The following is a 23,218-nucleotide window of genomic DNA, read 5'->3' as shown; positions in this document are numbered from 1 at the left end:
GGCCTGGCTGGCCTGGCTGGCGTCCTGCTCGCCCGGCGCCAGGCTGGACGACCAGACAGGCGTCGCCCGGCACCGCAGGCCCTCCCGGATGCCTCTGCTGGCCGCCGAACGAGGCGCAAAAGGCCGACTCGCGGTGGTTGAGGGCAGCAAACCGCCAACTACGCAGTGAGGCTCCGGCGGCGGACTAGGCCCAAAGGGGCAAGGCAGGCCCCGTTCCGACCTCGTGCTCATCGCGGATAATTACATCTCTCCTTCCTCCCCTTCCCTCTGGCTCTTCTCTCCCTTCGAACTGATCTGTCCCCGCCCCGTTGGGTATCGGCTCGGCATCCTTCCTCTATCCCCCAATTCCTTTTTCTGGACCAGAACCGTCCCACCTGAGAATGAGCCGAAAGCTCGCCCCCGAAGCCAATCGGTAAGTTCCTGCCTGCTCTGGTCGAACAAATCTGCCCCTCCTCGATCGACTCGGCTCTTTGTCCCCCGTTGCCAACCCCGGCGGCCGTCGAACTCGATCGGCATGGCATCTGTGCATCTGCTGATTTCCACCAGGATTCTCTTTGTCAAGAACCTCAAGTAGGTCCCTTTTTTCATCGCGTTTTTTCGCCACTCGCAGCCCGTCGCACAACTCCCAGACTCGTGGGAGTGAACGAGCCCGACCTCGACCGCTTGGGAGACATAGGCTAATTTGGTTTATCTCGATCCAGCTACAACGTAACTGCTGAGCAACTGTTCGACCTTTTCGGCAAGTTCGGGCCCATCCGGTAAGGCCACTCTCGACGAATCTCAGATGCATCGGTTTTGCGCAGGGGCTAATCCTCCGGGGTTTAGGCAAATACGTCAGGGAATCGCGAACAACTCGAAAGGCACCGCATTTGTCGTATACGAAGACGTTCACGACGCCAAACAGGCATGCGATAAGCTCAATGGATTCAATTTCCAGAACAGATATCTCGTCGGTACGTGACTCCCTCCTCCCACGGGATGAGAGCCCGGGTCCGATTTCTGCCCCGAGGTTGCAGCTGACAGGTTCTCGCTCGGTGGCAGTCCTATATCACCAGCCGGAAAAGATGCTTAGGTCGAAAGAGGATATGGCGGAAAGGCAAGAGAATCTGGAACGTCTTAAACAGCAGCACGGTATAGAATGACGTTATGATTCTTTTTGTCGCTTTCTCTGCGTACCCTTTTCCGGCATCTGGCCGCGTTTTATTATGGGTTGGTTGTGGGGTTTCTGGCGTTTTACTCTGATGGATTTCGTGACTCTTCTTCATGGGTGTGAGGGTGGCCGGCGGGTAGAATGTTGTCCTCGGGCGATTGCCTAGGGAAGCGATACAGAATGGGTTCTCTTTCATACTGGGATCAGTGCCGTTATACCAGTTAGTCACTACGATCAATGTAATCATCTCGATCGCCGGCCCCTGTCGGCTGTTGCGATAGACTCATGAGAGGTCTCCGTGTTTGCAGGTGTCCTGTCGAACAACTCCGACTGCCTATGTCGATATATCTGTAGTCTGACCGGCTGGGGTTGGGCCTGAGTGGGGAGTTTGCAATCTCAAATGGACGTCGCGCTTGGTTTATACTACATCTTACTGAATGGCGCTTACGTGTTAGCGTGCGGTAGTCGGCATAGGTTGTTGGTGATCGCCCGGCGGCCTGTGAACTGCAAGAAAGAGCCTGATTCATGACGATCATGCAATAGTGTCCATGCGGTAAGACTTGGGCTCATGCACATACTTCCAGCAACAAGGTTTCTCTCCTCGACGACTCGCATAAGCTTAACACGTAGGTTTGTTCCCCGAGCGTGCTGGCCACGATGGTCTGGAAAGCGACCTTGATAGTACCCACCCCTGCTCGTTAGTCGCGAATGTTAGAGACCAATTATGTACCGAGCACGACGACGTGGCGCTGCATCTAGGCACATCGTGCGTCGGAAGACAGCAAAGAGTGGAAGATACTCCGTAGTCTGCGGTGACGGCGAATTCCTCTCTCTCTATAAGATGAAGCTATCTCTAATAAAGGAGTCAGCGAAGGATTTCTCCAACACCGTTTAATCTGGTACCCTCGCTTGCCTGGCCTGGGTTCCGGCATCACCATTACGCGAGTATGACTGACTCAAACTATAAAATAATTCTCTTATCACCATTCCACACTAGTTTTTATATATCTTCTCTTGTATACCCCTTCTTACTTTTATCTTCTGAAGCTCTACATAAGGAGACTGCCTGCTACATCTTTCTTATTACTTACCTACTACTCCACTACTTGACTACTTCCTTACTTCCAGAATGCCTCTCCAACGACCACCAGTGTTTATGTTTTTTGGTATGGTTATGGTTCACCAGATACTTCTTTCACGGGATATTACTCAGAGCTTTAAAAGAATAAGGCTTCTTGAAGAACAATTAGCGCGGTTAAAAATCACTAAAGATGAAGAACAGCATAAGAAGGATTAGACTCTGCTTTCTTATTCCTCTTTAAGACTACGCATCTCTCGTCCTTAACCACTACCAATACCATTACCACCACCTCCTCTATCTTGATCAGAGCTACGATATGATTCCCTCATGGTTGCGCATTCGGTTCTTTTTGTTTTAGCGGATCAATCTTAAATTCGACATACAGCTCATCCCCGAAGGATCTAGATCTTCGATACTGGATTGACCGGCTTGCTGAGATGAGAAACTCCCAAGGTCTTTCTAGTTTACCACCCTCCTTTGCCTGTATCTAAGGAAGGAACTTCGCTTTTTATTGCTTATTATCTCTTGTTGGTTTTAACTGTATAAATCGCTTAAGCTGTAATTCTGTCTTACTACAAGGTATTAAATAAAGATATGTATGGAACCTCACCTTTCAGTAACTACACTTTGCAAGGAATCTTTCAATTTTAAAATAGCACACATAAGATGACGTCGTCGGTTAGGTCCTTCCACCCTTTGGTAGTGGCTTCTACACCTGACCTGTCATTATTACGCGGGAGTTTCAACCTAGAAATCTATCGAAGACCATAGAAAACTGGGTAGCCATTTCTATTGTTTCAACCACTAGTGGAAACATTGCGGACAGAATGCTATAGTTATCTAAATTCAGGATGGTACTTGGTCAGCTTTCATGGGAACACCGATAAGGGATGCCTTGATCAAACTTGCTACTAACGCAGGTTCAACTTAAGACCTATCTGCTTTATAGGAACTAAGCGAGACTAAAAGTCTATAGCTAAGTATAAATCATGGCTAAACAGGAGCTATGGTCTGGAATTATGGCTAGGAGTAATATTTAATAAGCGCTTTTTGGGGTGTTATGACTGGGGCATATGGAAGCACTAAAGTGCTTGTGGATTTACGCTATAAATATACTAGGCGAGGCTCATTCCCCAACTTCTCATCCTCCTTCATACACGCCGCATTCACCATCAAAGTTGACTGTCCTTCTAGACGCCCCGTGACAATCAAACTCCCCAGTAAATCCCAGACCCCAGACAACAAAACCATCGTCGCATCCAGCCCCAGTTTTACTCGTCGAAGAATCTTCACACCATCTTGCCTCTGCAACTCCTGAACCTCCGCGCAAAAGCCCTCCCATCTCAACTGCGCCTTATTCCAAATAACCCGCTCAGCGCCGTACGAAGCATGCACATGCCCGAACACATGAAGCAGCGGTCTAACTTTCCGTACTTCATCAAGTAAGAATGCGCAGCCCTCGGGGGATCCAAAGTCCCAGTCAAGGTGATATTTTGGGGGCGTATGCGTGACTAGGATGTCAGTCGAGGGAGGAATCTTGCCATTCCATGCATTATGAGTCACTGGGTATTGAAACGCGTTTTCGTGATCGGGACCACACTCGGGGACATACGGTGCGCCGTATATTTTCAGATACCTGGGGACTGAACCTGAGACTCGGTCTGGGGATTCAGTGTCGATGGGACTACAATCCAGCGTCACAGACGTGCCCTGGAGGTAGTGGATATCGCCCCAGTCGAAGATAGAAGAGACATCATCTTGACATGACGAGCTCTCCTTGTCCGAACAGAGGGCCATGTCTTCAGGTAACCTTGACCGAGCGTCGAAAAAGAGATCGCTATTGCCTGCAACCACGACCTTATGTCTATGCGGCAGGGTCTTCAACCAATTGATTGTTTCTTGGATGTCGGCCGCGCTGCCGGTCTGGCTCATATCGCCGGCGTGGGTCAATATGTCGCCGTCTGGAACGGGGCATTGCTGCGAATGGGTATCAGAGAGACAGACGATGCGGGTTTGGTGACTTCTTGGACGTCTCCAAGAGGCAAGGATCCAACTTAGGTATGTCAGGAAAGTATGGCTGGTTCCAGTGATAACCTGGAGGAAGGAAGATAGGGATGCGTTTGAATTCATATTGTTTGTTTAACGAGGAAATGGACTGGTTATTTCGAGACATTTTGTGCTCTTTTATGCAAGAAGGTCAGTCTAGGCAGCTTTCGATGACGCGGCAAATGGTTCCTTTCTTCCCCTCGTCTTGCCAGCCGAAGTGGTCGGCCGATGGAGATGGAACTCATTCGAACGGAAATTACGCTCCTCTTGTCCCCATAGTGTCAGCGTCTACAGGGGTGTGTCTGTTATCAATAATTGACTGTATGTTTAGGATTATTGAACATGGAGAAGGTCTATATTATTACGACGTAGAACCCTAGTAGCCCGTTTGGAAAGTTCCCTCCATTTAATACGCAAACATGGTTGTAACTTAGTCTCATGTACCATATCGAACCACCCAGATTTCATCATATTGCATACCCGGGTTTCATAGTCGCCTTAATCCGGTATGGCTGTACCAGTTGATGAGGGCTTCTCTATTCCGATCATTCTATGTTGATGACTGCGAACTGGAGCCAAGGTTCTGGAATCATTTGCATTTCAGTAGTTATAAAATAATGGAGGACCAACGGAAGACCGCTGTTGATGCCTCAGGATCCAGGCACCGCTGATCCCGTGCCATCCCCAAAGCGGTTAGACTAGAAATGCCCCACTGGCCAGTCGCTGTCGAGATTTTCTGCCTTTTTTTTTTTTTTTTTTTTTTTTTTGAATCTTCCTCGCAACACCTCGTCTTCCAAAGCATCCAGATCTTATCTGCACCACGGCAGTGATCCTTCGCGTGAGCCATTCTTATTTCCTCGAAAATCTCACACCCTCGATTCATCACCTGAAATCATGTCTGGAGAACCCAATGCTGGTAAGTAGAATACCTTCGTGCATCCGAACCGCATGCGACGATATACTAACGACTTTTTTTCTCCCTTCGATAGCTTGGCCTCTCGCCGACGAGAGCCTCACCCAGAACATTCTGGATCTCGTCCAGCAGGCGTCTCACTACCGCCAGCTGAAGAAGGGTGCCAACGAAGGTCGGTCGTTTCCACCTCACACAACTGTTCATCTATTGACTCCTATATAGCCACCAAGACGCTGAACCGCGGTACTGCCGAGATTGTGATTCTTGCCGCCGACTGCAACCCCTTGGCCATCCTCCTTCATCTGCCCCTGCTCGCCGAGGACAAGAACACGCCGTACGTGTTCGTCCCCAGCAAGCTTGCTCTGGGACGCGCGACCGGCGTGTCTCGCCCCGTGATCGCTGCCAGCATCACCACCAACGAGGCCAGTGATCTTATGGGACAGATCAGAACCATCAAGGACAAGGTTGAGAGACTCATGATCTAAGATGGGTAGGGGTGGAATCCAAGGGCCTGGGCTGTTGTCCGTCGATCTCTCCTAGCCTCGAGCCGGGCTACACGGCGTTGGGGGCAGGATAATGACAATAGAGCTTGCTATGTTCTCTGATTCAATCAACCATCGATTTTCCTGGATATCGACTTCCGCAGCCCATGCGAAATGGGTGTAATCGTAGCCACCGGGCAGGATGTGCCGGATGTGCCGTGAAGGGGCGGATATCCTTCAGTCCAACGCACGGCGCAGCACACCGCCACGGGTCATTCGACCACCGCCCCGCCGACTCGGTGATTTGATTGTGATGGTGGTGATGGTGATCATTACTCCGTAGTATTTCCATTATTCCCTTGTAAATGGGAAGCGCCGCCGACGCTCGACCGGGTTTGAGCCTGACTAAGGCGAACTAGTGACCAACTCCGCCCACTGGGCGGGGGCCGTGTCTCGTCCTGGCACCGCCGGTTGAGTTTGTTTCTCCCTTCCAATTCCAATAAATGAATCTTAACCCACCGCTCCTGGCTGGCTCAGGCTCCTTGCTGGTAAAGGAGTTGTTTCCGTCATCAACGGGGGCCGTCTTTCTCTTTCTTCGATCCATCCCCTACCGTTGCCCGGCCCTGTTTCGAACCAAGTCCCTTTCTCCGTCATCGCTTACTTCTCGTATCGCCGCCACTAGGAGCTAGCTGCGCTCTCTGTCGATGACACCGGCAACCTGCTTGGAACCATAGCCTTGCATCCTTCTGTGATTCTGGAAGCAGGCGGTTTTGATTGCCTCGTGGCTACCATGACCGTGTCGCGCCTTTCGATGGCCATGGCAACCGCCGTCGTCGCTGTGTTCGTCGGCGGCGTCTCCGCCGGCGACCTCGGTTCGACCTCAACCATCCTCGCGACGCCATCCCCTTCGCCATCGCCATCCGCACAGTCCATCCCCTATCCGCTGGCGGGTCCAGACCCCTCGGGGGATGCAGACGACACCGGAGAGTGTAGGCTTCTGGGACCCTTTTCCCTCCTCGTCCAAGCCGCGCTCGGGGGGCTGGCACTCTTGTCTTTGGTCTACAAGCGTTGGAAGGAACGACCGCAGCGACCTCTGAAGATCTGGGCCTTCGATGTCTCGAAACAGGTCTTTGGGTCGGCAATGCTCCATCTCGCAAACTTACTCATGTCCATGTTTTCCGCCGGTCAGCTAGAAATCACCAGCGACTACAAGCCGAATCCCTGTTCTTTCTACTTGTTGAATCTGGGCATCGACGTGAGTGTTAACCCCCCCCTCTCATCCTCGGCCACTGCCCGGGAACTACCTCCAAACTAATACCCGTTGGACTATCAGACCACCCTCGGTATTCCGATTTTGATCTTCATCCTCCATGTACTAAATCGGTTGGCCTCGTATACTCCACTTGCCAACCCCCCGGAGTCTATCCAATCGGGAAACTATGGCCGCCCTCCCCGTGCAACTTGGTGGTTCAAGCAGTCCATCATATATTTCATTGGACTGCTGGGAATGAAAATCTGTGTCTTTTTCCTCATCCAGTTACTGCCGTTCATCGTCAAAGTCGGCGACTGGGCCTTGCGATGGACAGAGGGAAACGCGGCCGTGCAAATTTTCTTCGTCATGCTCCTCTTCCCCGTTTGCATGAACGCGATTCAGTATTACATCATCGACACGTTCATCAAGAAGCCATCGCATGAGCTGCTGGAGGAAGAGGACGACCATGGGGACGATTCAGACGAAGACCACGACCACCGCCACGCGCTTTTGTCAGGTCTCGAGGATGATGGAACGTTGGTGTCCGAAGATGATGCTGCGGAGCGAGGGCCCGCCAAAGGTCTGGACAGCCCGTCGCGAACGAAAGAAGCTCTATCCAATTTCGACGCTGCCGATTACCCCCCAACGGTTCGAGGCGAAAGCAGCTCTGCCTCGACTGCTTCAACCGGTTCAAGCAGCAGCCATGGCGAATATGATCTGATGTCATCATCTACGAAACTCACGGTACAGCAAAAGACCCCATGACGAGGGAAGGATTGATGGTTATGCTCTGCGGTGTTATGTGTTGGAGTTGGATTCCCGGCAACGATTTGGTATCTTTCTACGGAGCTATTGTTTAGTTTTTGAGTATTTTATCTTGATTTTCTACCCATATGCATACATATATTGGATTTTGTTTTCGTTGTATCCGTTGAAGCAGAACAGATACGCCGTCATAGAGTCTGTACAGAATCCCAAGCCTCTTTTTCTCCTCTCGATGCCGGGGCTGACTTTCCTATACCTAGCAGCCTGTCATCAACAATAAGAACAAGTAGAACTAGAAATTCGGGGTGTTATCTGAGTGGCTGCCTGACAGCGCGGGCATACCCTAAGGCAGCACTGTCCACCGCAGACGCCACCGCCCGCATCTGCCGGACGAGCGCAGAAAATTATTTGTCGGCGGCTTCGTCGAATCTTTTCCGCGGTTTGATCTGCGACAGTCCTCGTTTCCCTGTCCCGGCCTTTGTTTTCGACCTTTGCTACTCGTGCGAGATCTTTCATCTCTATCTTGAATACCGCCGTTTAGATTCAAATTCATCGTCGATCCAACGGAGGCCGCTTTGATAATGCCGAAAACCGCGGTCAAGCAGAAAACCCGCCAAAAGGCGAACCCGGCTTCACGGTCGCCTTTCGAGAACTCAAAACCTGTCCATGACGATAGCGACGTGGAAATGGGCAGCGAGGCTAGCGACATCGACGAGGATGTGCGCGAGAAGGACGAGGCGGAGAGGAAGCTGGAGAGAATGCTCTTCGGTGACGACGAGGGATTCCACGGCGCACTGAAGGGCCATCAAAATCGCAGCTTGGCGGCGCTGTCGGCTATGAGTGATGACGAGGCGGCCAGCGAAGGGGATGAGAGCGAGGAAGGGGAGGATGGGGAGGATGGGGAGGAGAAAGACCTGGATGACATGGCCGATGCCGATGTTTGTGGCCCTCCATTTAGCTCTGGGTTGATTCTGCTAACGCAGGCTTCTACAGCTTTTCTTCCTCGATTCCGGGGCAGATGGCGTTCCTGCCGACGTCGCCGCGCCCACCGAAATGTTGTCCGATTCTGAGAGCGAGGATGACGAGGAGGCCGATCAATTGCCAGCGGTGTGGCATGACAGCGACGATGAGCGCCTCACAGTTTCGCTTGCGAGCCAGCAAAGGCTGAGGAAACTGCGGGTTGCGGAGTCCGAAGATGTGATCAGTGGCAAGGAGTATATTCGACGTCTTCGCAGACAGTACCAGCACTTGCATCCGACGCCTGAATGGGCGAACCCCGAGCTGAGCATGGCCCGGGGCGAGTCCGACTCGGACCGTGCGGACGACATGGACACGGATGATGAAGTCCAGGACTCTGCGCAACCTCTTGCCAAGCTACTCCGGGGAATTACCGATCTTACGAAGCTTGAAGACAACACGCAGCCCGGCGGGAAGAGGAAGCTACGCCAGGAGATGTTGGATATCCAAAGGCTGAAGGACGTTGGGAAAGACCAGCCGGTGAGTGTGGTCCTGGTTTGACCTTGACGATAACCGAACCGAGGTGCTAATCCGACAAATTTTCCAGTCTTCAATCGATTCGCTTTCCTTCCATCCTCACTACCCACTGCTACTGTCCTCGGGGCCGGCGGCGACGCTTTTCCTTCACCACATCTCCCCCTCTTCTGCGGCGCCCAACCCCCTCCTAACCTCATTCCATATTCGCCATACGCCCATTCACACCTCGGCGTTTGCGCCGCCCGCTGGCAATAAGATCTTTGCCGCGGGACGCCGGCGCTACTTCCACATCTGGGACCTGAACAGCGGCAAAGTGGACAAGGTCAACGGCACGGCCGATCGGAGGGAGGAGCAGAAGTCCATGGAGCGATTCAAGCTCTCTCCCTGCGGTCGGTACGTCGGGCTGGTGGGCACGTCGCGTAAGGGCGGCGGTCTCATCAACGTTCTGGATTCGGGCACGGCGCAGTGGATCGCGCAGGTTCGGGTGGACGGCCGCGGCGGTGTGGCGGACTTTGCCTGGTGGAGTGACGGCGAGGGAATGACGGTCGTCAGCAAGAACGGAGAAGTGTCCGAGTGGGACAGAAAGTCCAACCGGGTGGTGGCCCGGTGGATGGACGCAGGTGCCGTGGGCACGACGGTGCTCAGCCTGGGAGGACGATCGGGGCGCACGCAGCTGGGAGGCGACCGCTGGGTGGCCATCGGAAGCTCCAGCGGAATCGTCAACGTTTACGACCGGCGTCCCTGGGCTGCCGCGTATGCCACGCAGCCCTCGTCGGCCATCCCACGCAATCCGGAGCCCGTGCGGGCACTGGACCAGCTCACGACGCCGATCAGTCACCTGGTATTCGCGCCGGATGGACAGTTCTTTGTCATGGCGAGTCGGTGGAAGAGGGATGCGCTGAGAATCGGTAGGTTCTTTCTCTCTTCTCCCTTGGATTGATTCCTAACATAAGACAGTTCATCTTCCTACATGTACCGTGTACCGGAATTGGCCCACGTCCAACACACCTATGGGACGAATCTCGTCGGTAGCCATTTCCCCCAATTCCGAGCAACTCGCCGTGGCCAACGAACAAGGACGAATCCGACTTTGGGAGATCCGAGGGTAGGCCGGTAGATGAGAAGAGATGAGGAGAGCACGAGCAGGGTATATAACCAAAGACATAAAAGTGACATTGCTTACGCAGATATCGATAGAGGACAATGTATACTAAGCATTTCTATTTCCCAATACGATAGCAAATAATGACGACCGGCTTTCGGAGAGAAGATTAAAAGATCCAAATAAATGTCCTCCAAGGAGAGTGCGCAGGTCCCAGACCGGAACAGAAACAGGAATTAAACAACATATCAGATAGAAATCAACAATATCCTGTGATAATAAAAATATGTTATGGTAGTAGGTAGGTAGTCAAGATTCAAGATGCCAAAAAGAAAAGGAAAAAAAAAAGAAAGCTCGCCCGATGTGGGGCTCGAACCCACAGCCTTTCGGTTAAAAGCCGAACGCGCTTACCAATTGTGCCAACCGGGCTAGTCGCTGCCATCGTCTGACGTTAACCTCTCTATGAGGCCTGCAAATGTCGATTCTTCTCAGGCACCAACTATCGATCCGAGCTGTTTTTATCATCGAGCAGTGGTCAATCACCCCAGAGTCTTTCATACGCCATGGATGTGCAATGGAGGTAAGAAAGGGAGAGGAAAACTTACCACATCTAACAGCCCCGTCACCTGCATTCCATCAACGACATCTGATCAGCTCTCACGTTTCCATGGTAATCGATGCAGCATGTCCATCTAGAGCACTCTACTACATTCACAAATGTAGATAGATGCATCTATCGAGAGGGGTAACGATAGTGGAATTGGACCTTTAATGACTTACCTTGGACAGGACGGAATTCTTCTGCGATTCTGTCAGTCTACGAAGCATATTGGCGTGATCATCTCATCTCAGCTTACCGGTTTCGAACTGGCTGGCGACCCCGTCGGTTGCGCGACAGTCACGGGGGAGCTGCTGGGGGTTGCGCTACTGGGAGAGGCACTGCTGGGAGTCGCACTGCTGGGAGTCGCACTGCTGGGAGTCGCACTGCTGGGAGTCGCACTGCTGGCTTGAACCGGCGTGGGCGTGGCGCTGGGGCTGGGACTGGGGCTGACGCTATCGGAGATTGAAGGACTGTCGCGCACGACGCGGCCGCCTCCATGAGGAACAGCCATGGCGCCCAGGGCGGCTCCGAGGAGGAGGAGAGAGGGCTTCATCGTTGGAGTAAGAAAGGAAAAATAACGATAGGTACTTGGAGATTCGAATTGGGCTGGAACAGAAAAAACAAAGGGGTATCGGTGGATATTATGATATCTATATAGAAGACGGGGGTTGTGATATGCTTGTTATCAAGGGATCCAAACACGATGTCTAGGATTGTGAGACAAGGGATGAGACCGTTGTCACTTCTAGCGACTTATATACATCGATGCCTTCGCACTTCACGCATGGGGGAGCCGCCATGTCCGAAAACACAAGTCTACTGCATTCTTGACCATCGCCCGCTTCAGGAACTTCGACCGGCCGATCCATTCCAGCCTCGTTTCTGGGGTGTTGCGTGCAGCTACTTTGACGGGTCCGGGGAAATTCTTGGATTTTTTAAAAAAAAGAAATAGTGGCAATTGTCAGACTCTTGAGCTATCTGCCATCTAACGTTTATCCCCGTCTTCATGGTGTCATATATGCATCCCTATCATAATATTTTTTTTCTTTGCCTGGGAGGATTTCCCAAAGCATCGACGACCCAAATCAAACCGCGCACACTCCCTCCATTAAGGAGAAAAAGAACAAAAATAAATCAAATATATATTAAAAAAAAAAAAAAAAAGCCAACCCCGGAGAATGCGTCATTTACAGCAACGTTTTCATGTCATCCATGTTGCGGATACCGGCCAGGTTGCCTGCCTTGACGCGCTTCAGGGTCAACGCCGCAATGAGGGCGGCGCCCACACCGGATCCATCCTCGGCCGCCATGATGGAAACCTTATCCTGCTCGGTGGGCTGCCAGTCGAGGATTTCGCGCAGCGCCTGCGCTCCACGGGCCTTGAAGTGAGGGTACTTGGTGAAGACGGAACCGTCCGCGCCCACGTGGCATGAAGGCATGTTCTTCTTCTTGCAGATGGCGGCCACTCCGCAGGCCGACAGGCGAGCCGCACGCGTTCCGATCAGCTCGGCCAGGCGACGGATCAGTTCCAGCTCCGCCTGCGTAGCCTTGATGTTCAGCTTGCGCTCCATCAGCTCCTCCGTCTCCTGCAGGTTCTCGTACGGGTCCTCCTCGATGGCGGCCAGGAAGGACGAGTCCAGCAGGTACGGCTTGCGCAGCTGCGAGGTGTCCTGGTCGCGGAAGACAAGGCCGGGTCGGCTCTCCAGGAGATCCAGCAGAGCCAGACGGAAGATCTCACCCAGGTAGAGACCCGCGGTCATCTTCTCGAACGCCTGCTGGCCCGGACGGGGCGAGTCGCGGTCGATGATGTGGTCGTATTTCGTCAGCGGCAGCACAACGTGCTCGTTGTCAAAAGCACCGTACTCGCAGTTGATGGCCACCGGCATGTCCGCGGGGAGGTTCAGGTGGGCCAGCTTGGGCACGGAGCCCACGTCCTCCATGTAGGCGGCGTTGACACCGGTTCCGAAGATGCAGCCGATCTTCATGTCGGTATCCGTGTAGGAGGAGGCGATCAGGGTTCCAGTAGTGTCGTTGATCAAAGCAGCAACCTTGATCGGAAGACCCTGTAGCAATTTCAAACATCGTTAGTCACCCGTAACACCCAAAAAAGAAACACAGAGGGACCAGGGTTTTCTCGTACCCGCTTCTTCAGGATCTCCTCGAGGGGAGGAACAACATCCTGGCCCTCAACGCCGTCGATGTCGAAACCCTTGGTCCACCGCTGAAGGACACCGTGATCAATGTAGTCCTGGGTGGCGGGGTAGGAGAAGGTGAAGCCCAGGGGCAGCTTGGCCAGGTCCTCGTTCTCGTGGTGGTATTCGATGAACTGCTGGAGACAGTCGGCAACGTACTCCCACAGCTCCTCGGCCGTGCCGGTCTTCAATTCCTCGGGCATGCGGTACTTGGACTGAGTGATGTCGAAGGCACCCTTCTCCTGGGTCAGGGTGATCTCACAGACACGCAGGTTGGTGCCACCCATGTCCAGGGCGAGGAAGGTTCCTTGCTCATTGCCGTCGGGGAATCCCAGCACCCAGGTCACGTTCATGGGCTGGAAAAGGCATCGACGTTAGCCTAGAAATGCGCGAAAGGAGGTCCGCGCCGGGGGAGGAGGGCAGAGAGGCTTACAATGTTTCCACCTTCGACGCTGAGACCTAAACCAGCCCTCCGCGGTTAGTGGAAGGCATCCCACCAGATTGTGAAGGGTTTGGAGCCAATCAACCCACCCTTCTCCAGTTCCTTGACGAAGTGGTCCACCACCTGCTTCAACTTGGCCGTATCGACGGTGAAGATCTCCTCGAGCTCCTTGATCTGCTGCAGGAGATTCTGAGGCAATTCGTGCCTCGAGCCTGACAGGGGACATGAGTAGCTGAACCGGGAACGACGGAACGGACGGGGGGTGGTGATATCAGCTTACCCTTGCGGGAGGGGGGGCGCTTGGGACCGATTCCGACCATGATGGCAGATAGAAGGGAGGGGGGGGTAGTAGAAAGCAATTGGCGAGGGGAGGGAGGATGATCAAATGCCGGAGGGGACGATGAAAAAAAGACGAGGGAAGATGATGAGGGAGAGAGAGAGGGAGGGGCACGACGACTGGATGATATCAGGCGTGGGGCAGCGCGGGAGCCCGAAGTCTCTGGGCGTCGACCAGTCAAGGCGCCGGCATCGACTCCGCTGTGGACTCGCGGATCGCCTCACCGGATCTTGTTTAGGGAGCTTCGGCCTGAGGAATCCATGCCTTTCATCATTACGGCCTCATCGCGCCCGCTGCCCTGCGGTTCTGGACTCTGGCGAGGGCATCACCGCCCAAGCTTGGCGTCCACGTCGTTCCCCCAAGGAGGGTCTGTGCAGAAACAGCTCTCATTGCGGTCATCGTCTTCGTAGTAGTAAACATGCATCAACCAAACACTGAATGGATATTTATAAACGTTCGCCCGTCACACCAACCAAACGCCGGTTCCCCCTTCCCTCCTCCTGCTCCCTCCTCGCCCCCTCGTCTATGGCGGGTTTTGCGGCCGCGCGAGGTGAGGAAACACATGCGCCAATCCCCCGACCTTCCCCGGTTCGCCGCTTGTCTTTGCCTCCGACCCGTTCAGATGTCGTCGTACCCGCTGCTGGTAGGCGTCGGAGATCCCCAGAGTCCGATCCACCTCCTCGGTCAGTCGCTCCACTTCATCCCGGAGCCGTTCATCCTTGGTCTTCAATGAGGCCATCTCGGCCTCGCGCGAATCCTTGTCGGGATTCGTCGCCTGCCAGAGGAGCTCGAGGTCTTGCTCCCAGCCGAGGGCGCGAGCAAATTTCCGCACGCCCGCATCACAATCGCCGAGGATCAGGACGTCGTCGGCACGGGAGCCCATCCCCCCAACCCGGTCCATGTTGATCAGAACGCGCGGGATGCCGTCCCGACAGAAGGCCGGTAGACTTGCAAAGGGCTGCACGGAAAGACTCGTGCCCATGACGATGCAGAGGTCGGCCTCTTCGGGCAGCGTTCGGTTGTCGAAAAAGTCCTCGGGCAGAGCTTCGCCAAAGAAAACGATGTCGGGTTTCACGATTCCGTTGCACTGGGAGCAGTGCGGCACCTCGCCCTTGACAATGGCATCCTTCATCAGAGCCTCGGGGTATTCGGCGCGACAGTCGATGCAATGCTGATTGGCGAAGCTTCCGTGGGCCTCGACGATCTTCTCGCCCGGCACGCCCGCCAGGCGCTCGAGACAATCGATGTTCTGCGTGAAGTGCTTAAGCAACAGGCCCTTGTCGTGCAGCAGCTTGATCAGCGAATGCGCGATCGTCGGTCGATACCGGCCGGGGGCCAGCTCTCGCGCCAAGGCGTAGAACGGCCGCGGATTCTCTCTGAAAAATGAAATATCGAACACCGCTTCGGGATCGGGCAGGTCGAGATGGGCTAGATTGGCGTAGATCCCAGTATCTGGCGAACGGAAGTCGGGAATGCCTGCCGACGTGCTGATGCCCGCGCCGACCTATATACTCCGCCGAATTCAGCCGTGAATCAGGCACGGGGGACAAAGGCAAGGAAACGTACCATCACCACCACGCGTCGCACATCCTTTTCTTTAATGTATTTGGCCAGTGCCTCGACCGTGCGAGCCTCGAGCACGGACGGAGGCGTCGTATCGTCTATCAGAGTCGAAGATTCGTTGCCCATTCTGCGAGGCAAGCGGCCGGATCGAGGCCGGGCGTGTTGGTGTCGGGGACGGCGACGACGACCGATGGTGGCGGTTCTGTAGAAATGGAAAAGAACGAAGAAAGAATACGTCTATAGATACAGTATAAGTCTATTCGAGGAACGGATAACGAGGGCAATTGAGGCTGAGGGTCTGGGAGTCGATAGTAGATAAGGCGACGAGGGGAAGAAAGCGAGAAGAAAATCGGCGGCGGATGACGTCGAATCGGCTTGCCGAATAGGGAAGTCGCTGCCTGAGGTGTCGGTTCTCCGGGGACGGATGCCGCTGGTGCAGATGGCCGCTGTCTTTTGACTGTTGACCGGGTCCAACATCCGATGCTTTGTCTGGTGCCTATGACATTCAGCCCACTCCAATTGCTGGTCGGAGGAGGGAGTCCCTGACGACTCCGTCCAGTTCACTTTCACTTATGCTCAGGCATTGTTGACAGCCTCCTCACCGCCTTCCCCGGCGGACGGCGGCCTCCCCAAGTCGCCAGATCGCCCTTTGGCCGCTCTTCGTTCCCCCCTGATCCAGCCTCCCCCTCGTGGACAATGTCCAAATCCACCGCCGGCCCAGTCAATGGGCACGTGGTGACTCCGTCGTCGCCGTCAGCCCTGCGTCGCCCTGCGTCCTCGTCGGTTCCCGCGCCGGATATCTTCAATGCCAGCTCCGTCGCCGAGATCAAGGCCACTTTGTCGCACCTGCACGACCAGGAGGCGTCGGTCACGGCCCGTCTAGACGCTCTCGTCGCCTCCCAGAAGGATTTCTCGCGAGAGCTGGGCCGATTGGATTTGTTGCGAGCCAACCTGGGCTCTCAGACCAGCACCACGCGCTCCATCAGCCATGGCATGCTCTCCAATGCCGCGGCCACCGCAGATCGCATCTCAAGCGCCGTCCGTCACCTCGATCTGGAACAATCTCGGGTCAAGGCGACGCTGGAGGTTGTGGAGCAGGTTTCCGAACTGAAGGCCTGCGTGCTGGGCGTCGCCGGCTCCATGGGAGCTCCCCAGGACTGGGAAACGGCGGCAAGCTACCTGAGTCGGGCCTCCAAAATCCCGTCCGACGTGGTCCATGGATCTTTCGCAGCCGAGATGGTGCCTACCGCCGAGGTGCCGGATCCGCCCAACGTCACTCTGGACAATGCGGCCGAGTCGCTCTGTGGCCTGTTCTTGCGCGAGTTTGACAAGGCCGTCAAGGAGGTCAACGGCGCCAAGATCACTCGATTCTTCAAGCTGTTCCCCCTGATCGGTCGCTCGGAGGTTGGCCTCGACGTGTATGGGCGCTACGTTTGCCAGGGGGTGGCGTCGCGGGCGCGGACCAATCTCAACGCGGGAACCGGCGCACAGAGCAAGGATGGCTTCTTCTACGCGAATGCGCTTACCAAGTTGTTTGAGCACATCGCTCAAATCATTGATGGCCACGGAGGGTTAGTGGAACGTCATTATGGCCCCCGGAAGATGAATCGGGTCATTGAACGGCTGCAGCTCGAGGCGGATGTTCAAGGTGGAATCATCCTCGACACCTGGAGCGATGAGAGACATGTCGATCGCAAGCTCACGGACATCAAATCATATGCGTTTACTTTCTTGGTGCAAAGTTTCCTGCCCCCGCAACGAAGCACGACTCCACGATCCAGCTCCCCTGCAACCCGCGATGGAGCTGCCGAGGACGAGGGTGTGGATATGAAAGAAATCGATGGGCTTCTCAATGAAATGGCCGTCATGCTAGGCCGCTGGTCTCTCTACTGTCGATTCTTAGCTGAAACATGCAATGTAAGTCATCAGTCCCTTTCCTTCGTCAATATGCCGCTGACGAGTCCGCAGGCACCTGAAAACGAAGATCAATTCACACGCCCACGGTTTCTACAAGACTCGACTCTGATGAAGAAGGTCACTGATCGACTTGTGGCCCCCTTCAATGCCATGACAACTTTCTTCTTCCGGCGGTCAGTTGAGAAGGCCTTCCAGCTGGATGAGCAGCCTTCCGGCCTGACCTTGAACCCCCAAAAGCCGCTGAAAGCCGACCCACCTCATATCACCTCGGCAGTTGGTGATATCATGTGGATTGTAAACAAAGTCTTGCAACAATCTTTGGCTACGTCGCAAATCGGCGTGGTGACCAATGTAGTTCCCACGCTATCCCGAGTCCTTGGCTCGGACTTTATCGGCATGACGCAGAGGAAAATGCGCGATGAATGTTACCCGCGAGCCACCGTCCAAGGGGGCCAGCCGCCTGAACATATGGTCATTGCCTTTTTAGTGTTGATCAACAATTTGGACGTGGCCGTTGACTACGTCCAACGGGTTGTACAGAATCATACCGAGACCAAGAAGAGGACGACGGGTCCCGAAGGTCAGGTTGAAGAGACCGACCAGCTTCACTCTCTGTTCCCCGTCCCCGCGGAAGCCACTCTTGCGACACAGACCCTGCAGACCCTTTCGTCATCGTTTGAATCCAAGGTCAACGATCTTCTGTCGGACGGGATCCAGGTCGTGTTCAACAACGTTGTCAAGCACCGTCTACGGCCTATCCTTGCCGATGCCTTCCGAGACATCGAATACCAGCCCGGGGAGGATAATGATCCTACCAGCGCTGCGTACGGCGAGTATGACCATCACGACGAAGCGGACGACGACTCGACGACTCGAGCCGAACTCGTGCGTCCCCGCTTCGCAGCCAGCTGGACCGAGCTGCTCCTCCCGCTGTCGCGCATCCTAACCACGTCGGCTTTCGACCGACTCATGACCGTCACGGTGGCCTACCTTACTCGCTTGTTGGAGAAACGACTGTGGTCCTACCACGGCCGGGTCAACGCAATCGGAGCCACGCGACTGGAGCGGGACGTCTCGGGGGTGGCCAGCGCCGCGGTGGACATTGGCGGTACGTATGGCGCACCGGGCCGATACCGGCACCGCGAGGCCTTTGCCCGGTGCATGCAAATTGTGCTGGTGATGGGGATGGACGAGGACGAGTGGGAGGATGTCTTGCGGGGAGGGGAGACTGCCGAAGTGGTTGACAAGCTGAATCGGGAGGAACTTACGCGCATTCGAGCGATGGTGAGACGATGATCCTGTCAGTATAAAAAGAAGAGGTCTTTTTTATTTGTTCGATTAAGCATACGTTCAATTTCCAGACTCGAGTACATCCGTGGATACTTACTTCTGTCATGTTTGCTCACGTGCGGCCCTGCCTGATCGACCTTCCACATGACCAGATTCCTTGTCGGTCTTGTCTGCGGCCTAAGGCTGCAAGGTACCCGAATTCTGTATCGGATCGACTGGCTCTACTGCGTAGTCCCCTTGGCTTCGGAAGAGTAAGATCTTAGGAAATCCAAGGGATTCAAAGGGAATTCAAATGTTATGGTCAACAAATATTCAATCAATCTATGCACGTGGTATCTGGAAATCCCATACAAGCAAAAACAAAGAATCCCCCGCCAAAACCCGATTATATACAATCAAACCCATCAGCTGATAGCAAAATAGAAACGAACTCCTGCTCCAAGCAAATCCCAGACAGGTATAAAATAATACATCACATAATATGGCTCAGCCAAACGAAACGGACACGCTGGATATCGTAACAAGAAAAAGAGAACGGGAAAAAAAAGAAGCAAGGCAGCTGAGATCGGATTACTGAGCTTTCTCGTCCGACCTGGGCAGTTCGGACCCTTCGTCGACGGGGTGTTGCTCAGCCACCTGGCGGGGAGCCGGCGCGATCTTGATTTCTTGGATGCCGGAATCGCCCTCGCTGCAGCCGCGGCTGTCGATCCCGATGGGCGGGTGGCCGTCCAACATCATTTCGCTGTGCTCGCCGATCCCGTACCGCGCAGCGGCAGGGATCTGGTGTCCGTCTTCGAGTTGGTCGTGTTTCTGCGGCGTCCAGGCCAGGTAATCACGGCGGACCTCAACGTAGTCGTAGGCAAATTCACCGAGTTGGTCGTCGTCCATACCCAGCAGCTCGGCCTCCTCGGATGCTCGGAGTTTCAGACCAGGGATGGCGTTGATGGCGTACGCGATGATGGCAGAGACGACGAAGGTGTAAGCGCTGGCGGCGACAATGAAGGCGATTTGAATGTAAAGTTGCTTATAGTTGTGAATCAACCATCCACCCGATCCACTGCCGGTATTCACTCCATCCAGTCCGACGATAGCGTCGTCCGCGAAAAGGGCGTTGAAAATAAGGCCGACAATACCGGCGACACCGTGCTCAGCGAACACATCCATGGAGTCATCGATCCGGATCCAGTATTTAACTGAGTCATGTTAGCCAATCCATCCCCTCAGAAATAGGCCTGTCACACAAACTTACCCTTAGTGGCATAGTTACACACAATTCCAGTTACGATACCAAGGATCACGCTAGCCCAAGGGGGGATGAAACCAGAAGCCGGAGTGGCGGCAACCAGGCCGGAGATTGTTCCGGAGCACCAGCCGACCATGGACCATTTTCTCGCCAGACGCCAATCGAGGACCACCCAGCTGATGGCCGCAAAGGCTGCAGTCAAGTTGGTGTTCCAGCAAGCGATGGCGGCGCGGAGGTTGGCACCAAAGGCCGAACCACCGTTGAATCCAAGCCAGCCAAACCAGAGGAAAACGGTTCCCAAAAGAATCAGAGAGACGTTGTGAGGGCGGAAGTTCAACATCATGCGTTCCTGACGACGGCCCAGTACCATGGAGTAGGCAAGAGCAGACAGACCGGAACCGATTTCGACAGGACCACCGCCGGCATAATCCAACACGCCGTATTTGGCCGCCCATCCGTTCACATTCCACGTCCAGCAGGCAAGGGGGCAATACACGATCGTGGCCCAGATGAAAATAAACACCATCGCAGGAAGCAGGCGCCCACGTTCCGCGACTGCTCCCATAATAATTGCAGCCGTGACTCCGCAGAATTGCATCTATGAAGATTGGAAGGTTAGCTACAGATCGTGGGGGTGGCTTCGCAGGCTCTCGATGTGCATACCTGATAGAACGCGTAGAGAAGGTTTGGAACAAGGGGAGAGCCGGGGCTTGGGTCGGCCAGAGTCTTCATCAATCCGAAGTTGCGAAGGTTTCCGATAAACCCGTTGGTGGCAGTTGGCGAGAAGGCAAGCGAGTACCCCCAGAAGTACCATTGGAAGGTCACGACAGACAAAGACGCCATGCAGGCCCAGATCATACTCAATGCCGATTTCCGACGAGCGAGGCCGGAGTACAGGAAGCCGAGACCGGGAATCATGACCATGACCATGGCGGAAGCCACGATAATGTAGGCTTGGTCACCCGATTGAAACCATTTGTTTACGTTTTCCTCTCCTACAGATATCCACAGTTAGTTTCCATGGGATTGCAAACGTAAGCTCCCTGGGTGCAAATCAACATACGGGAATTGCCACCCAGTTCGTTGGTTGCGAGCTGTTCGTAGTTCGAGGGGGCGCCCGTCCAGTTGTAGGATGCATAGTCCGGGATGAACGGCACGTTCGTGGTCGATGCCATGGCGAAGGGTTAATTGGAGGGATGGCGTGGGAGATGATTTGAGGTGCAACAGGAAGGGCGCAAAGCCCAAACCACGGGAGAGAAAGGGTCGAGCAGGAGTCGAATGTCGAGAGAGGGGAAATCGAAGAGAAAGAGACGGAAAGGAGCTGCTCGTTGAACCCGTCCAGATGGCTCGCCTTCTCTCACTCCAGAAAAAGATGAAGGCAGCAGGAAGGGAGGAGAGGAAAAGAGAGAAAAGAAGGTAGGATGAGAAACTCCGCTCTGTGTGGAGAAAAAGACCGCCACGGGGGGCGGAGGAGGAAGAGGTATATAAAAGAAAGGCAGTTCTGGAAAGGCGTCGGCGGTGGGCCTTGGAATTGGACGGGACGAAATCGCGGGTCCCAGGCTAGCCAAAGATAAGAGCTAAAGAATTAGGAAGTCACTAAGTAAGAGCCTTAGTCACGGATCATTGGCAGGGCGCGATAATCGATCGGGGCAGGCCAGAGAGAGGAAAGACAAGCGTGGTGGAGCCTCCAGAAATAGGCCGCCGGAGCAGCAATGGCGGCAAGTGGTTAATAATAGCGACGATAAATGCCAATCGAAACAGGCAATAATCGAGATAAAACACGAGGACAAGAGACTCTTCCGTTCTTTGTCGAGGGAGAGGAAGGGAGGAATCAGCTTCAATCCGAGGGAGGCGCGGGTCAAGGGACGAGGAACAAGGCCAAAAAAGAAAAGAAAGAAAAAAAAAAAGGCAAAGATAGTGGTCAGGCTTCGGTCAGAGATAACAGCGGAATGAAAAATCAAATAGAATAAAATAAACTCGGCAGGCAGATCTTCGACGAGAACATCCTAGCCGCCTGCCTCCCGCCAATCACCGCCTCCGTCCGTCTTTGGTCTTTTTTTCTCTGTTCTCTCACTTCTCGCCGCTGCTCCCGACAATCCCTTCGTCAGTCAATCGCATATCCCACGGCCAACCCTTGCAAAGGGGAGTCCTGTCCTGCTCGGATCGTCCAGATGGGACCGGCAGCGTCACCATTCTTGCCATCGACCATCCGGATGTGCGCAGATGGCGAAGTCTCGAGTCCCAGGGTAACTGGGGCTGGCTTAGCTTCTGGCCCCGTCGTAGTTCGGGTTCCAGAAGACCCAAAAAACGCCCCATCCGGGCCAAGACCGTCCGCAAGACTGCAGAACCAAAGCTCATGTGGCGAATACTACTATTAGCAGCACATTTCACCCGCGGGTGGGTTAGCCTTCTTCATCGGCTTCATCGTACTCCGGAGTAGATAATCCCCCCATCAGAGGACGGACTGATCCCGATCAGCTATCGGGGGGCAGACTCCTCTGCCCAGCCGGAGCATCCATGAATTGCTCTTGGAAGCTAGGGAAGGGGGAGGGTCTTGAGTGGCTTGGTTCGAGTCTGAAGACCAGAGTTGGCATCGGATGGATGGAGAGCTGGACTCACCACCATCCCCGGAAGCAGAAATCCCCAAACTCTCCGTCCCCGGGGGCAGAGAGGTTCGGGACCCTGTATTTAAAGCTACATTGTCTATCTCCAGGCGTTCGACTGTCTGGCAAGCTATCTGGAGCCCCGATGATAACGGCTATACACGCACCTGCTTCTTCCCCAGACGGCGGCGCCTGTTATCAGGCCGGGAGGGCTCTCCCCGGCGACTCGGGAATGCGCGCGGCGGCCTTATCATCTGGCATTTCTCTCAGCTCATGAATATCGTCCAAACGATTGGCTGTGAGGTCCCGATAAGGCCCTGAACGCCACCTGCCGCCAAGTGGGGCGCCGGGGCCACCGCATGCGGTCTAGCGCGGTGGGCTGGATCTCCACGGCGCTGATAACGTCCAGATGAGCCAATGACCGCCCGGCCGGATCCCTGCGCTCCTCCCTGTTTTGCCCGAGCGCTGTCGGGCATTTCAGGGAAGGTCCCTTCGGACTCGGCAGGCGGTCTTGACACGGCCGCTCGCAGGAGAGGAATTCCTTATCCCGGTCAGCTCATCGCCCCGTCCAGATCTCGGGTGGGGTTCCCCGATCCTCCCGCCTAAAATCAACCCCAGCTCCTCCTCTGCCTACTACTCCGTACTTACCTGTCCAGCGTCGGATAACATCTGCACCACCGGGCGTCGGCAGTTCGTGCTACGGGGCCCCCTCGCCTGTCCAGGAGGGCCTCAATTCGTCTCCAGC

At 54.6% G+C, this 23,218-nt stretch overlaps 11 protein-coding genes and 1 non-coding gene across 12 annotated transcripts; 5 read left to right on the top strand and 7 right to left on the bottom strand.

Moving 5' to 3' along the window:
• Nucleotides 1-284: 284 nt before the first annotated feature.
• On the top strand, nucleotides 285-1,257 carry P170DRAFT_145026 (putative pre-mRNA branch site protein p14). Its single transcript, XM_024842493.1, has 5 exons — nucleotides 285-412; nucleotides 547-570; nucleotides 702-758; nucleotides 826-953; nucleotides 1,042-1,257. Exons 1-5 carry the CDS (start codon nucleotides 381-383, stop codon nucleotides 1,140-1,142), a joined length of 342 nt encoding a protein of 113 aa, XP_024705774.1. The 5' UTR covers nucleotides 285-380; the 3' UTR covers nucleotides 1,143-1,257.
• A 1,963-nt stretch (nucleotides 1,258-3,220) lies between these two features.
• Nucleotides 3,221-4,603, bottom strand: P170DRAFT_508648 (metallophosphatase domain-containing protein). Its single transcript, XM_024854593.1, has one exon. It carries the CDS (start codon nucleotides 4,359-4,361, stop codon nucleotides 3,336-3,338), a length of 1,026 nt encoding a protein of 341 aa, XP_024705773.1. The 5' UTR covers nucleotides 4,362-4,603; the 3' UTR covers nucleotides 3,221-3,335.
• A 568-nt stretch (nucleotides 4,604-5,171) lies between these two features.
• P170DRAFT_463668 (ribonucleoprotein-associated protein) lies at nucleotides 5,172-5,977 on the top strand (the record flags this gene model as incomplete). Its single annotated transcript, XM_024852180.1, has 3 exons — nucleotides 5,172-5,193; nucleotides 5,267-5,362; nucleotides 5,413-5,977. 3 exons carry the CDS (start codon nucleotides 5,172-5,174, stop codon nucleotides 5,673-5,675), a joined length of 381 nt encoding a protein of 126 aa, XP_024705772.1. The 3' UTR covers nucleotides 5,676-5,977.
• A 60-nt stretch (nucleotides 5,978-6,037) lies between these two features.
• P170DRAFT_435660 (STIMATE family protein) lies at nucleotides 6,038-7,914 on the top strand. Its single transcript, XM_024848993.1, has 2 exons — nucleotides 6,038-6,927; nucleotides 7,006-7,914. The coding sequence occupies exons 1-2, from the start codon at nucleotides 6,463-6,465 to the stop codon at nucleotides 7,687-7,689; spliced, it is 1,149 nt and encodes a 382-aa protein (XP_024705771.1). The 5' UTR covers nucleotides 6,038-6,462; the 3' UTR covers nucleotides 7,690-7,914.
• Nucleotides 7,915-8,135: 221 nt separating this feature from the next.
• On the top strand, nucleotides 8,136-10,448 carry P170DRAFT_381183 (WD40 repeat domain-containing protein). The gene is made up of 4 exons (XM_024845558.1): nucleotides 8,136-8,627; nucleotides 8,683-9,186; nucleotides 9,254-10,091; nucleotides 10,141-10,448. The coding sequence occupies exons 1-4, from the start codon at nucleotides 8,271-8,273 to the stop codon at nucleotides 10,290-10,292; spliced, it is 1,851 nt and encodes a 616-aa protein (XP_024705770.1). The 5' UTR covers nucleotides 8,136-8,270; the 3' UTR covers nucleotides 10,293-10,448.
• A 192-nt stretch (nucleotides 10,449-10,640) lies between these two features.
• On the bottom strand, nucleotides 10,641-10,714 carry P170DRAFT_t72. The gene has a single exon. It is a non-coding gene; the product is annotated as a tRNA-Lys (tRNA).
• A 56-nt stretch (nucleotides 10,715-10,770) lies between these two features.
• On the bottom strand, nucleotides 10,771-11,805 carry P170DRAFT_435658 (uncharacterized protein). The gene has a single exon (XM_024848992.1). The coding sequence runs from the start codon at nucleotides 11,437-11,439 to the stop codon at nucleotides 11,134-11,136; it is 306 nt and encodes a 101-aa protein (XP_024705769.1). The 5' UTR covers nucleotides 11,440-11,805; the 3' UTR covers nucleotides 10,771-11,133.
• A 250-nt stretch (nucleotides 11,806-12,055) lies between these two features.
• On the bottom strand, nucleotides 12,056-13,931 carry P170DRAFT_435656 (putative hexokinase Kxk). The gene is made up of 5 exons (XM_024848991.1): nucleotides 13,801-13,931; nucleotides 13,610-13,732; nucleotides 13,512-13,537; nucleotides 13,027-13,434; nucleotides 12,056-12,949 (listed from the first exon to the last, which is right to left on the bottom strand). The coding sequence occupies exons 1-5, from the start codon at nucleotides 13,838-13,840 to the stop codon at nucleotides 12,074-12,076; spliced, it is 1,473 nt and encodes a 490-aa protein (XP_024705768.1). The 5' UTR covers nucleotides 13,841-13,931; the 3' UTR covers nucleotides 12,056-12,073.
• Nucleotides 13,932-14,380: 449 nt separating this feature from the next.
• P170DRAFT_353258 (SIR2 family NAD-dependent protein deacylase) lies at nucleotides 14,381-15,546 on the bottom strand (the record flags this gene model as incomplete). The annotated part of the gene is made up of 2 exons (XM_024843971.1): nucleotides 14,381-15,361; nucleotides 15,424-15,546. 2 exons carry the CDS (start codon nucleotides 15,544-15,546, stop codon nucleotides 14,381-14,383), a joined length of 1,104 nt encoding a protein of 367 aa, XP_024705767.1.
• Nucleotides 15,547-15,952: 406 nt separating this feature from the next.
• On the top strand, nucleotides 15,953-18,705 carry P170DRAFT_405558 (Golgi transport complex subunit COG4). The gene is made up of 2 exons (XM_024846590.1): nucleotides 15,953-17,337; nucleotides 17,389-18,705. Exons 1-2 carry the CDS (start codon nucleotides 16,117-16,119, stop codon nucleotides 18,631-18,633), a joined length of 2,466 nt encoding a protein of 821 aa, XP_024705766.1. The 5' UTR covers nucleotides 15,953-16,116; the 3' UTR covers nucleotides 18,634-18,705.
• Nucleotides 18,706-18,920: 215 nt separating this feature from the next.
• Nucleotides 18,921-20,865, bottom strand: P170DRAFT_435653 (ammonium transporter). The gene is made up of 3 exons (XM_024848990.1): nucleotides 20,534-20,865; nucleotides 19,877-20,468; nucleotides 18,921-19,820 (listed from the first exon to the last, which is right to left on the bottom strand). The coding sequence occupies exons 1-3, from the start codon at nucleotides 20,798-20,800 to the stop codon at nucleotides 19,198-19,200; spliced, it is 1,482 nt and encodes a 493-aa protein (XP_024705765.1). The 5' UTR covers nucleotides 20,801-20,865; the 3' UTR covers nucleotides 18,921-19,197.
• Nucleotides 20,726-21,069, bottom strand: P170DRAFT_435652 (uncharacterized protein). The gene has a single exon (XM_024848989.1). It carries the CDS (start codon nucleotides 21,043-21,045, stop codon nucleotides 20,866-20,868), a length of 180 nt encoding a protein of 59 aa, XP_024705764.1. The 5' UTR covers nucleotides 21,046-21,069; the 3' UTR covers nucleotides 20,726-20,865.
• Between the last annotated feature and the right edge of the window lie 2,149 nt (nucleotides 21,070-23,218).

The sequence above is a fragment of the Aspergillus steynii genome, assembly GCF_002849105.1.
Source record: "Aspergillus steynii IBT 23096 chromosome Unknown P170scaffold_3, whole genome shotgun sequence".
In the NCBI taxonomy this organism is placed as follows: domain Eukaryota; kingdom Fungi; phylum Ascomycota; class Eurotiomycetes; order Eurotiales; family Aspergillaceae; genus Aspergillus; species Aspergillus steynii.
The sequence above is the reverse complement of the archived record's forward strand: the minus strand, read 5'-3'. Positions and strand labels throughout refer to the sequence as shown.